Below are 14,095 nucleotides of genomic sequence, written 5' to 3'. Positions count from 1 at the left end.
AAGATTATTTGTTTGTTTCTGGAGCTGTGCAATAGCAATTGAATTGTTAATTGCAAGAGAAAAAGATGCAACAAACCTTAAATCCATTAAACACAAAGGCAAGGTCATCAGCACCCAATGGTATATCAGGCCTGCAGTCAGGTCGTGCCCATCCTACTCTCATCTCTCCGACGGTTACAGCTTCAAACTCAAAGTACCACTTTCCACTCTTCACCGCATACGACTTCTCAGCCCGAAACAGCCGCACCTTTTCAGTGCGGCCTTTACTTGTAGTATGGGCAGCTGGCAAAAGAAAAGAATATGAATAATTAAAACTGAACGTTAAGTATCATGACATACAGAAATGGTAATTATTTAAATCTCCCATCCTCAACCTGCAAGGTCATCTACAAATCCCCTCTGTTCCCAAATTGTCCTTCAAGCACACTGCATTCACTATTAACCCTCTGCATATTGGTGGGAAGTGGTGGTGTTTATTTAGATTTTCCTCATGTAAGCCGATATTGATACATATTATCTTGGGCCATACGCATCAGAGTCTCGGGGATTTTGCATAAGACAGATACAGATGCTCAGCAATGCCATTTGAACAGACACAACACTACGTCCTTCAAACAGGCCACGAGGAGATGCTTACCAAAGAAAGTCATGCAGATGTTACTCAACTCACATTGAAATATGTGACCTTGCCTTACATCAGGAATACATCAGAAATGACAGTTCGACTGCTTGAACTTCAGGGTATCATAATCGCTCGCAAATCAACAGCGACTTTAAGGAAACTTGTCTCATGAACCAAGGCATCAGTACAAACAACTGACAAAAGAAATGTGGTGCTCAGGATCACCTCTGGGGACTGCAACAAGAACTGCGCTGGCCAGACAGGACATAAGCTCTCAACTTGTTTACAGGAACACAAACTGGCAGTACAGAGACATGATCTACTGTCTCTGATCTCAGTACACGAAGACCGAGAAGGTCACCACTGTAACTGGGACACCACAGGGGTTCTGGCGCAAGCAAACATGAAACAGGCACGAGAATCTTTAGTAGTGTGGTTCTCTTCTGATAACTCTGTAAACAGACATGTACAAATAGATGCCATCTACAAAGTCCTAAGAGCCACAAAAACACGAGCCAATAGATTGCAAAGGTCAAGTGAGAGGGTGGCCAATCAGGATCGAGGTAAGCAAACTGATGGGCTATATAAATGTGAGCGCTCCCAGTGAGAAACACCTACAATTGCGCACTGATGGTGTCACTTCGATTGATAATGAAACGCCTGCAAGCTAATTGCCAAGCTCGGCAAACATCACAATATCAAAGGCCATGAATGTAGACATAATTCAGGGCCCAATACCGATAATTAATGTAGCCCACATTAATGCTAAGTATTGGGCCCTGAATTACGTCTATCTACATTCACTATCTACAGTGCAACCTACAAACCAGAAAATTAACCACCTTTTTTCCTACCTGGCAATATCTAGACAGATAATACCTTCATCTACCATAATCCCGTCAGCTCTTAACTTTACGTAACAAGCTTTGTGGAATAAATTCTTAAATACGTTTTCACCAAGAAAACATGTCCGACACAAATCCTTCCATAAACCATTTTGACACTGTCTAAGCGAATCGTGATCCACTAAGTAATGTTGTTATATCCTTCATAATGGATTCCAGTAGCTTGCCAACTGACATCTGGTTAATTGGTTTATCGTTCCTTTTTTCCTCTCCCTCCTTTCCTGACATTGAGTTACAGTTACTACTTTCCCATTTGCTGGAACTGTCCTGCAACTGAGGAGTTTCAGTTGATTTTATTTAGTCATTTTTCAGAATCATGCCATCTGTGGTTCATCCAAATAACAGCAGTGTCAGTGGTAAATTTGTGTATAGCATTGGAGTAATACAGTAATGTGCATATAGGGATTAGAACAGGGGTCTAAACACGCAGCCTTGAAGTGTGCCAGTGTGGATGATCAGCAAAGAGGAGATGTTGTTATGAATCCTCAACGATTGGGGTCTGCTGATGAGGATCCAGTTGCAGAGGAGGTGCAAAGCTTCAAGTCATGAAGATTGATAGGCTTGGTGAGATGACTGTGTTGAATGCTGAGTCGTAGATAACGAATAACAACCTGACATTAGTGTTCCTGTTGTGCAGATGGCTCAGAGCAGACAGAAGAGCAAGAGAAATCATACCTGCTGTGGCAACAGGCAAAAGGAATCAGATCCAGGTAACCTCAGAGGGAGAAGTTGATTCATACCAAAACTAACTGTGGCAAATTCACTGAGGTCCGCTGACAAATCTTTGAACGTAGCTTAGTCCACCGACTCAAAGCAATCCCAAGCTCACACCTCCACCTCTTCACAGCCCTCTTCACTGGCGCTGTGCTCTTCAGTCTTGGTCTGTACGTAGGCAGAAGACACACAACCGTGCAGGGAAAGTACGGAGTGGAAGGTGTACTTGGTGAAGCAGTGGTTGAACGTGTTACGTCCTCTCGTGCTGCAGGTGACGTGTTGATAGTAGATAAGCAAAGACTTTTTCAAACTGGCCGATTAAAGTCTCCTGCCACGAGATGATGGGGTATGCGACTTTGTTCTTGTTGATTACGACATTTAGTACCTCAAGCGCTGGTTGGATGTCTATCTGAGGTGATACATAGACTACAGTCAGGAAGACAGAGGAGAAAGATTGGCATTTTAGTGCCAGATGTTCAAGGTCAGGGACAAGACCTCCACATCTATGCACCACAATGTTTTATCACAAAGCAGATCCTGTTGCCTTTTTTTCCTGGCACTTAAGGAGGAAATCGGGGGGTTAAAAGAAGCCATATGGATGCTCTAGCAGATAATGTGAAGGATAATCTAAGGGCTTCTGCAGATATATTAACAACAAAAGGATAGCAAGAGACAAAATTAGTTCCCTGGAAATCTATATGTGGATCCAAAAGAAATGGGGGAGATCTTAAACAGACTTTTTTGCAGCTATATTTACACGGAAGATGGACACAAGAGCCTATAGATGTGAGGCAATGTAGCAGCGAGGTCACGGACCATATACAGATTACAGAGGAGTTGTTTCTTTCTATCTTGAGGCATATTAGGGTGTATAAATCCCCAGGGCCTGACCATGTGCTCCTTCTGACCCAGTGAGGCTAGTGCAGAAATTGCAGGGGCCCCTAGCAAAGATACTTAAGACATCTTTAGCCACGGGTGAGCTGCTAGAGGATTGGAGGATAGCTGATGTTGTTCTGTTGTTCAAGAAAGGCTCTGGGAATAAGCCAGGAAATTATAGGCTGGTGAGCCTGACAACAGCAGTGGGAAAGTTATTGGAAGGTATTCTAAGGGTTTGGACATACAACAGGCTGATTAGTGATAGTCAACATGGCTTTGTGCATGGTAAGTTGTGTCTAACCAGAGCTTTTCGAGGAAGTTACCAGGAAAATTGAGGAAGGTGAGGCAGCAGATGTTGTCTACATGGACTTTAGCAAGGCCCTTGATAAATTCACACATGGGAGGTTGTTCAAGAAGATTCAGTTGCTTGACATTCAAGGTGAAGTAGTAAATTAGATAAGACATCGGCTTTGTGGAAGAAGCTAGACAGTGGTTGCAGATGGTTGCCTCTCTGACTGGAGGCCAGTGACTAGTGGTATGCCACAGGGATCAGTGCTGTGTCCATTGTTGTTTTTCATCGATATCAAAGATCTGGATGATACTGTGGTAAACTGGTCAGCAAATTTATGGCTGACACCAAGACCGGTAGAGGACAGTGAGTTAGACTATCAAAGTTTGCATTGGGATCTGGACCAACTGGTGAAATAGGCTGAAAAATGGCATGTAACATGCTGTAAGGTTTTACTGCTAATCTAAAGGTTTCTCTGTAGCAGCAGTGTTTGGGTTATGACTAGAGATAACAGGGCCAAGTGGTTACGGCGTTCGTCTAGTGATCTGAAGGTCACTAGTTCGAGCCTCAGCTGTGGCAGTGTGTTTGTGTCCTTGAGCAAGGCACTTAACCACACATTGCTCTAGTGTCTGTGCGAGGAGTGGTGCCCCACACAGACTTCCAATCTGCGCCTTGTAAGGCATGAAAGTGCCCAACGCAGGCCTCTCATAGTCTGAGCCGATGTTCCCTCCCCCCCCTAAAAGGGCGTTGGGATGTGTGCCATCCAATGAGAGCCATGTTATTTCTTTCTTGTGGATCTGAGAGAAGGTATTTGTGGTCTTTTGTTCGGCGGAAGATGAAGAGAGAAGATGCCAGGACGGGGAGGTCGTAGTCTACAGGATGGAGTAGACTTGGAATGAGGTCGGGAGTAGACTTGGAATGAGGTCGGGAGTCGACGCCGGGGGTAAAATCAATGGAGAATGACCAGACGGGAAAACCGTGAGCTCCAACGTCGCACATTGGACTGTTTCGTGAGAATGGGCCCTCCTTCTTTTTTGTTTCTTTACTAACCCTATAGTCAAATTAAGAATTATAAAGCACAATCATTTAACTGCATACTGTGTACTGTTTGTTATTTCGTGGTACTGATTTGTAACAGGGGAACACATTGTGCAGCATCCACCCAAACAAGATTTCTCAAGTTTGGCCGGGCCGGAGGCTGTCTTCCCCTAGATTAAGCCACTAGCTGAATCTGAGAGTTACAGGCAGATCAGGCCAGGTCATACACAGTAGTGGTAGGGTACTGAGGAGTATAGTAGAACAGAGGGAGCTGGGAATACAGATATGTAATTCATTGAAAGTGGTGTCACAAGTAGATAGGGCCATAAAGAAAGCTTTTAGCATATTGGCCTTCATAAATCAACGTATTAAGTACAGGAGTTGGGATGTTATGTTGAAATTGTAGAAGATGTTGGTGAGGCCTAATTTGGAGTACTGTGTCCAGTTTTGGTCACCTACATACAAGAAAGATGAAAATAAGATTGGAAGAGTACAGAGAAAATTTACAAGGATATTGTCGGGTCTTGAGAACCTGAGGCTTTTTCCATTGAGGTTGGGTGAGACTAGGACTGGAGGTCTTGGGTTAAGAGTGAAAGGTGAAATGCTTAGAGTGGAACATGAGAGAGAACTTCTTCACTGAGAGAGCGTGAAACTAGCTGCCAGTGGAAGTACTGGATACGTGTGATGGGCCGAAGGGCCTGTTACAGTGCTATAGTGTTCTCAGACTCTATGCCTCTCCCACCTAGTCCATGCGGTGGATCGAAAAAAACCTCATGTGGGAGTATGATGGCAGGAGAGTTGGAGGTGAGCTATGCTTCTGTGAAACAACCTTCACAGGAGCCCCTCATGTACTGTACCTCAGACAAAGCAATCTTGCTCTTAGGTCCTCTGTCTTGATCTCCGGTGCTTGAAAAGGATACTGAGAAGAGACGTGTGTGGTTTCAAGCACCCACACTTCAGGCTTATCTGGTGGTTACATATTCTTCCAGGGGTCATGCTTGTTTTTGGGTGGTTTGTCCTAGCTAGCCTGTCAGGGCTTAAGTTTGTGGGGTCATTAATTAATTTAAATGGCTTAAAAGTCCTTCTCCAGCACCATCCCAACTATTGATTGTCGCTTACTGTATGTCCCTTTAATTTTGTTCCATATCTTCTTGGAGCACTTGGTTTCTCAATGTTAAATTTATAGCATCTTCTCCAGTTAAGATTAATAAATAATTATTAGATGTACCAGTCTTTTCTTTACTCCCACCTCTACCTACCTCTAGAAACATATAATTTTATAGAAACATAAAATTATGAAACAGATAAATAAGATGGAGGCAGGAAGTTATTTCCACTAATAGGTGAGACTAGAACTAGGGGACATAGCCTCAAGATTCGGGGGAGTAGATTTACGATAGAGATGAGGAGGGACTGCTTTTCCCAGAGGGTGGTGACACTATGGAATTCTCTGCCTAATGAAGTAGTGGAATATATTTAAGATAAGGTTGGATAGATTTTTGCATTGTTGGGGAATTAAGGGTTATGGGGAAAAGGCAGGTAGGTGAAGATCAGCCATGATCTTATTGAATGGTGGAGCAGGCTTGATGGGCCAGATAGCGTACTCCTGCTCCTATTTCTTATGTTCTTATGTTCTCTGACACACCATCCAGAGTTTCCATTATCTGCTTAACTTACAGTCACATCGTTCTATAGATGATCTAAGAATAAATGTAAATAACTACATAACCTAAGGGATTTTGCTGCCTCCTTGACCAATATATCCAAGTACAGAAACATACAACTCTATGTTAGCATCTCACACACAAACTTCCTCAAGACGCAAACAATTTCAACAGATGTAGCTGCTCACAAACTCACGGGTTGCCATCAGCTTCTGCACATTGCAGCTACAACACACAGCCTTCACAGCTATCCTTTTCAATACTTCAATACACTATTTTGTACATTTCTCTTGTCAAATCATTATTTATCCTAGATTGACTATAGTCCTGAAAAACTTTTCTTTATGTTTACATACTGTTACTGATTTATGGTTACATACTGGTTTCTTGATCTGGTGGTTCAATGTTGTAGCCATAACCAATCAGTGTTCGGACAGCCTCACACAAACTGTTTCGATTTGTTTTCTTTGTACGTTCATCCAGGAGATTATATGGTACAAGACGGGGATTTCTCTTATTCATTATGTCCTATAAACATAACAAGAAAGTTTCTGAAATTGAAGTCTATGATATCTAAATTTCAAACTGATTTATGCATCAAATAACAAGAGGGGCTCTTAAACACTGCAGTAGCTTAACATGCTTCATGTCCCAACCATAATTTTAATTCCCCTGTGGAATGAGGGTTTTGCTAGCAAGGCTTGCATTAAATAGTCAATTCTAATTACCTTTTAGAAGACCACATTCTTGAGCTACTGGAGACCCACTAAAGGACTGTTCAGTTATTTAACAAAAATCATTCGAAAGTTATGACTGACCAATCCTTCTTTAGTTTTACGAGAAGTGGTACAGGATGTAAAGTGGTGTAAATGTCGGTCAACATCACCACATCTAACCTTATTATGGCAAGTCATTGATGAGCCAACTGAAAATGGTGTTCTGCAGGGATCAGTGCTGGGTCCTCCGTTATTTGTGTCAGGACATCGAACATTATAGGCCCTTTGGCCCACAATATTGTGTTGACCTTTTAACCTATTCCAAGATTAATTTAATGCTTTCTTCCTGCATAGCCCTCCATTTTTCCTTCATCCACTCGCCTTTCTAAGAATCTTGTAAATATCCCCAATGCCTCTAGCACCAACCTTGGCAGCATTTTCTACACATCTACCAATCTGCGTAAAAGACCTAACTTTGATATTCCCCCTGTACTTTCCTCCAATCAATTATGCCCTCTCATATTAGCCATTACTACCCTGAGTAAAAAGTGCTGGCTGTCCACTCTATCAATGCCTCTTTATCATCTTAGACCTCTCTATCAAATCAGTTCTCATGCTCCTTTCCTCTAAAGAGGAAAGCCCTAACTCGCTCAACCTTTCCACATAAAACCTGTCCTCTAATCCAGGCAGCATCCTGGTAAATCTCCTTTGCACCCTCTCCAAAGCTTCTACATTCTTCCCATGATAAGGTAACCAGAACTGAACGCAATGCACCAAGAATGATCTAACCAGAGTTTTACAGAGCTGCAACATTGCCTCATGGCTCTTGACTCAGTCCCCTGACTAATGAAAGCCAACATACCACACACCTTTTTAACAACCCTATGAAGTTTGAGGGATCTATGGATGTGGACCCCAAGATCCCCGTTTTCTCCATAATGCTAAGAATCCTGCTATAAACCCTATATTCTGCCTTCAAGTTCAACCTTTCAAAGTGAATCACTTCACACTCTTCTGGATTGAACTCCATTTGTCACTTCTCAGCCCAGCTCTGCATCTTACCAATGTCCCATTGTAATTACGACAGCCTTTTACATTATCCATAACACCAACAACCTTCATGTCATCCACAAACTTACTAACCTACCCTTCTACTTCCTCAGCCAAGACATGTTTTTAAAAATCATGAAGAGCAGGGGTCCCAGAACAGATCCCTGCTGAACACTACTAGTCATGGACCTCCAGGCAAAATATGCTCCATCTACTACCACCCTCTGCCCTCTGTGGGCAAGCAAATTTTGAATATCAGCAACCAAGATTCCCTGGATCCCGAACCTCCTGACTTTCTGAATGAGACTATCATGTTAAATATCTTTGTAAAATCCATGTAAAGAACATCTGCTACTCTACCTTCATCAATTTGTTTTGTCACTTGCTCAAAGGATTCAAATGGGGCTTATGAGTTACAACCCACTCTTCACAAAGCCATGCTGATTATCCCTAAACAGTCTATGCTTGTCCAAATGCTTAGAATTCCTGTCTCTAAAAATCCTTTCCAATAGTTTACCCACCAATGATATATGACTCACTGTCCCATAATTCTTATTATTATCCCCATAACTTTTCTTGAACCAAAGAATATCATTTGCCAGCCTCCAATCTTCTAGTACTGCTTTTGTGGCCAGGCAGGATGCAAAGATCAATGCCAAAGGCATAGCAATCTCTTCCCTTGCTTTCCATAGTAAGATGGGGTATATCCCATCCAATCTTGAGGACTTATCTTTCCTAATGTTTTTCAAACGTTCCAGCACATCCTCGTTCTCATAGGCTGTTTTATGCTGTCCTCACATTCGTCAAGGTGCCTCTGATCGGTGAATACCTAAGTACAATACATATTAAGGAGCTCCCTATGTCCTCCATGTCCAGACACATTTCCCCTTTTATCCTGACTGATCCAAGTTACTTTTTGTGTACACAGAGTGGAAGGTGCCTCTAACACGCAGTCGGGGAAGTGGGGGAAGTAGACATAACAGTGCTGTTAGAAGCTTTAAGACAATGGACATGAACAGAATGAAGGCAGGTGGATCAGGAAGAAGAAATTTAATTTAATTTGGAACTATACTTGGCACAGATGTCGTGGACAAAGGGACTGTTCCTGTGCTGTACTGTTCTATATTTATATTAATATGATAAAATAAAAATCAATTAGGATAACTATACATGGCATCCTGGAGGGTATAAAAATTAAAATATAAGAATACACCTGAACTACATTGAAAACAATCATTTTTAATGGTTATCCATGTACTCTCAAATCCCGAATATAAATTGAGGTCCTTTTTAGCTCCTTACCTGCAAAATGCTGTATGTCCACCCTTGTCGGATGCGATCTCTCGCCCAGACATTGTGCCCATTTTCAGCCAGTTTGTCCACTAAAGTATTCTGAGCTGGAGTGAGCTTTATATGAGAGAGGTCAAGCGGAGCAGGTTTATACCCACTTGCCATGAGGTACCTGTGATGGAAGGGTATCAGAATTCACATTAGAAAAAAAACTGAACTCAAGCAGAAGTCTGGTCCAGTTGGCAATAAAAAAAAAACATGAACAAAGGAACATAAAGCTGTAAAATACAGAATCGTAGGAAATGCTGAGCAAGTCACACTGGAGAGAAGGGACTGAGAAAATACTACAGAAAGTTATTTAGCAATTGTCAAACTTGGATGGGGAGTTTGGAGAGTTACAGCCTCGAATGATCTGAACAAGGAGAGGGGTGAAGCAGAAAGTTTCAAATTAATAAGGAGGGACTGATTTGGTAACAGAAGGGTTGTCACTAACTTGGATAAGGTAGAAGGCCTAAGCAACAGGAAGTATTAAAAAAAAGGGACTCAACTTTGTATTGTCCCGATTTGTGCCCAGTTGAATTTCCAATAAGAAACAAGCCAGAGATGGTTGTTCTTAAATTTTATTCACAGCCCATTTTCAAACATGCAGTACTGAAATAAATAGCACCACAAGGTCAATGTTCTAGACCAGGGGTTCCCTCACTTAATGGTAGGGGTCCATGGCATAAAAAAGGTTGGGAACCCCTGTTCTAGACCATGGTAATAATAATGGATCATTTTTTATTTACTTGACAATCTGAAATTTAACAAAAAATCATAGCCTAAAACTGCGTGTTTCATGAGTAACACATACAATGTTAGCTTCTTATTATAATCTTTAAAGCATTAAAATTTATTTAATTATGATTCAGATTATTGAAAGGGGCAAGGAAGAAAGTAATAAGAGTCAATTAGATATAACTTTCCACAGACAATAGCTGAACAACACAAGGTACAAACCTATTTGATTCTTTTATGTGTTCTGCCTACAGAAACAATCTATCCTCTCTTCCCTAGCATTTCCCCCAAACACTTCCCTTCAAGATTCACTTGAATATATATAGTCATAGAAAAGCACATCCCAGAAACAGGCCCTTCAGCCCATTTAAACTGCCTACTCCCAATGACCCGCACCAGGACCATATCCTCCATAACCCTACCATCCATGTCCCTATCCAAACTACTCTTAAACGTTGAAGTTGAGCTCACATGCACCACTTGCACTGGCAGCTCAATCCACACTCTCACGACCCTCTGACTGAAGACGTTTCCCCTCATGTTCCCCTTAAACTTTTCACCTTCGACCCTTAACCCATGACCACTGTGATGTTCCCACCACACCTCAGTGGAAAAACCCTATCTCTAGCCCTCATAATTTTGTGTACCTCCATCAAATCTCTTCTCAATTTTCTATGTTCCAAGAAATAAAGTCCTAACCTATTCAAACTTCCCTTATAACTCGGGTTCACCAGATGTGGCAACATACTTGTAAATTTCCCTGTACTCTTTCAATCTTATTCACACCTTTCCTGTAGTTAGGGAACCCAGTGGGAGGAGTGTGTGGGCGATGGGCAGGTACAGTAGTCAATGAAAGGAGGAAGGGTTGGATAAATAAACTGAGCAACAACATAAATTAATTGGTAATGAGTTAATGGTTGGACTCAGAAGTGATAAGTTACTCTGGTAGAATAACTACTGTTCAGAATATAAAATGGGGGCTGTAGTTAAGAACATAGGGTATAGAACAGTACAACACAGGAACAAGCCATTCAGCCACAATGTTGAGCCAAATCAGCTAAAAAGTAAATCAAAAACACCGAAACACTAATCCCTCCTACCTACATCATGTCCATATACCCCACCTTCCTTACATTCATGTGCCTATCCAAACGTCTCTTACAATCTTCCAAAGTCTTTGCTTCGACCACCATATCAGGCATTCACCACTCTCTGAGTAAAAAACTTACCCCTCACATACCCTTGAACCTACCCCCTCTCACCTGCAATGCATGTCCTCTGGTATTAGACATTTCTACCCTGGGAAACAGGTACTCTTCTCCACTTTATCTATGCTTCTCATAACCTCTCATAAACCTCTATCAAATCTCCCCTCAGCCTCCTGCACTCCAGAGAAAACAACCCAAGTTTACCCAGCTTCTCGTGATAGCACATGTCCTCTGAACCAGGCAGTATCCCGGTAAACCTCTTCTGCACCCTCCCCAAAGCCTCCACATCCTTTTGGTGGGGCGACCAAATCTGTGTGCAATCATAAGCTTAGATATAATAAAGGCTAACCCACTGGAAGCAACCACTAGCTAGGGCCAGGTGTTACATAGCTGAATGTGATGTGAGGAAATTTCCACAAATAATAATCCTTAATGGAGCTGGATCTCAGCAATAAGGAAGCATTTAATTTTAAACAGGTCTACTATACTGGAGTTAATGCCTTGATGAACCATGAGCACATTTTGTTGCTGCATGTTTTATTCAACCTATTTAATTTATAAACATTCAACAGTTAAAAAGTCCAGAACATACGACTTAGCCATTTTGATTTTCTTTAGATTTTCTTCTGCCTTTTCATCAGCCATTCCAACATGACAGCCCAAAGCCAGAAGGGTTCTGAGGAGAAATGTTTAGAAAATGTGTTATTTGCTATCTGTAAAGCAGGTAATAAATGTCACCGTTCGAATGGCATGGCACTTACTTCAGAGTTTCACCGGACATCTGTAAGTTGTAGTTTCTCTCCGGTTCAGGTAGCCTATGAAACGCCACGAGACAAGGATGCAGTTTCTTGTTGTCATCCCGGATCTAAAGGTAAAACCAAAGCACAATGATTCGTCATAGAGTCCAAGAGCACAGAAACAGGTCCTTGCATTCTCCGACTCCGTAGCAATTGTCAACTGGTCATACTAACTCATTTTGATAGGCCAGCATTTCCGTCAACTACCACTCACCTATACACAAGGGTCAAATGATAGCGGTCAATTAACCTACCAACGTGAATGTCTATGGGATGTGGAAGGAAACTGGAGAACCCAGAAAAAAATCCACATTGTCACACGGAGAACGTGCAAACATCACACAGACAGCACTGGAGGTCAGGGTTGAACCTAGGCTTCTGGCACTGTGAAGCTGTTTCTGTACTACCTGCACTAACATGTGACCCCTTATAATATTATTTGCAAGCATAGTTTCTCTATTTAAATGGTCCTCATGTTTATTGCCCGCAGTTCACTCAGCATTAACTTCTTTCATTACATAACGAGATCGTGAGGAAATGTAATTAAAAGATATTCTTACTGTGCCATATGTCCAACCTAACTCGATCTTCGTTACAGCCCAAAGTTCATGGATGTTTTCAGCTAACTTCTCTCGTATCCGTTCCAGATGAGGTGGTAGAACAATCTAGATCATAAAAATCAGCTTTCTAAATCCACACCATATAAAGTATCATCAACACTTAAAATGATAGTGCCTTAGTACCTGCTGTACGGTCAAAAATTTAGGGAACTCCATGTCACCATCTTAAAATGACACCAAAAGATGATAATTATGGGCTTTCTAAACCCAGCAGGCAAAAGCAAAACAGAAATTTAAAAACACTCTAAACATAGAAATACTGGGCAGATTTCTCCATAGGTCCTTAGCTAACAAAAGAATAAGCTCAGGGATCCACAAACTAAACCATAAACAAGGAAAGAAGTATATTTAAGACCTATTGTGAAAAATAACATGCTGGTATTTATTTATTTATGAACACTTTATTTTATATCCATACTTGAACATCTAAGTTTAATTTTCATATAATTCTTTACTTTTATAATTGTTGAATGTTATTTTGTCGCGTGTTGTACCCTGAGCAACACCCTGACAAATTCCTAATATACGTAAATGTACATGGCGAATAAAGTTGATCCACAATCCCTGAGATTACAGGCTTATATAATCAGACCTGAAACACCAATAATCCCTCCCCCCCCCCCACCCCCGTCTCAAGTGAGGCATTGGCCCACTACGTACCTCCAGCAGATTGCTGCTAGGGGGTTATAACAGATTGACAAAAATTTTGATTCTGGGTAACAAGTTATCAGCGCACAAAACAATTTGTAGATCGAAGAGCGAAAAGCATGGTTGTGGAAGGATTATTATAAACCAGATTGCACGAATCATTAGCTGCACACATCTGACCTCCCATTCTGTTGCCAGACTCAATATCAAGTCCGAGGGCATTCCATAATGACCTGAGCTGACACCCTTCATAGTGGCTCCTCAGCTAGTTCATTGACTATCATTCAGGAGATACTGTAACCGAATGTCTGTAACTATCAGAGACCTATAGAATTATAGGTCTCTGTAAATATTTGCAAATAAAGTCAAAACTAAATTGAATCCACTTAAACAGTTAACAATTACCTGTGCTGTATCCACAGGACACGGTGCAAATGCACTATGTGACAATGATTGTGTAGGGCCCAAGAGATTTCGAATGCCATCAAAATCATGCTTATATTCTTTGATTGGCTCTATTCTCATTCTTTCCTTTGGCAGTAGGGCTTCATAACAAGGGGAATAACCAGGTGGAGGCATGAACTTGAATTCACCATGCCTTCCGCCCAGTAAAAATCGAACCCTGCATGCAAACAATGATATAAAAATCATTTTAAATCAATAAGAAACAACTATTGAGACTTATTGTTACAGACTGTGTTGAAATAAGCCACCAGAACTCATAGCAATGAACTGTTGTTTAACCCACACTGCCAACTAGTCTACGTGATGAATCAAAACACCCTTTGGTTGGAGCACCATGTCAGGAGAGATGGGGGTGAGCCATGTCTCTACAAAAAGTACACAGCATCCCCTCATGCCCCTCAGATAAATCAACCTTG

At 41.6% G+C, this 14,095-nt stretch overlaps 1 protein-coding gene across 5 annotated transcripts in view; it reads right to left on the bottom strand.

The window, feature by feature from the left end:
- The window catches only part of LOC140203840 (ryanodine receptor 1-like), a 575,532-nt gene that overhangs the window by 409,092 nt on the left and 152,345 nt on the right, over positions 1-14,095 (bottom strand). For all 5 annotated transcript variants that reach the window (XM_072269965.1, XM_072269967.1, XM_072269966.1 and 2 more), the window contains exons 20-26: positions 13,620-13,836; positions 12,507-12,611; positions 11,911-12,014; positions 11,742-11,825; positions 9,177-9,336; positions 6,489-6,636; positions 77-282 (exon numbers count right to left, since the gene is read on the bottom strand). In XM_072269965.1, the coding sequence (XP_072126066.1) occupies positions 77-282; positions 6,489-6,636; positions 9,177-9,336; positions 11,742-11,825; positions 11,911-12,014; positions 12,507-12,611; positions 13,620-13,836 (1,024 nt within the window). The remainder of the gene's footprint in view (positions 1-76; positions 283-6,488; positions 6,637-9,176; positions 9,337-11,741; positions 11,826-11,910; positions 12,015-12,506; positions 12,612-13,619; positions 13,837-14,095) is intronic.

Source organism: Mobula birostris, chromosome 10 (genome assembly GCF_030028105.1).
Source record: "Mobula birostris isolate sMobBir1 chromosome 10, sMobBir1.hap1, whole genome shotgun sequence".
NCBI lineage: Eukaryota > Metazoa > Chordata > Chondrichthyes > Myliobatiformes > Myliobatidae > Mobula > Mobula birostris.
The sequence above is the reverse complement of the archived record's forward strand: the minus strand, read 5'-3'. Positions and strand labels throughout refer to the sequence as shown.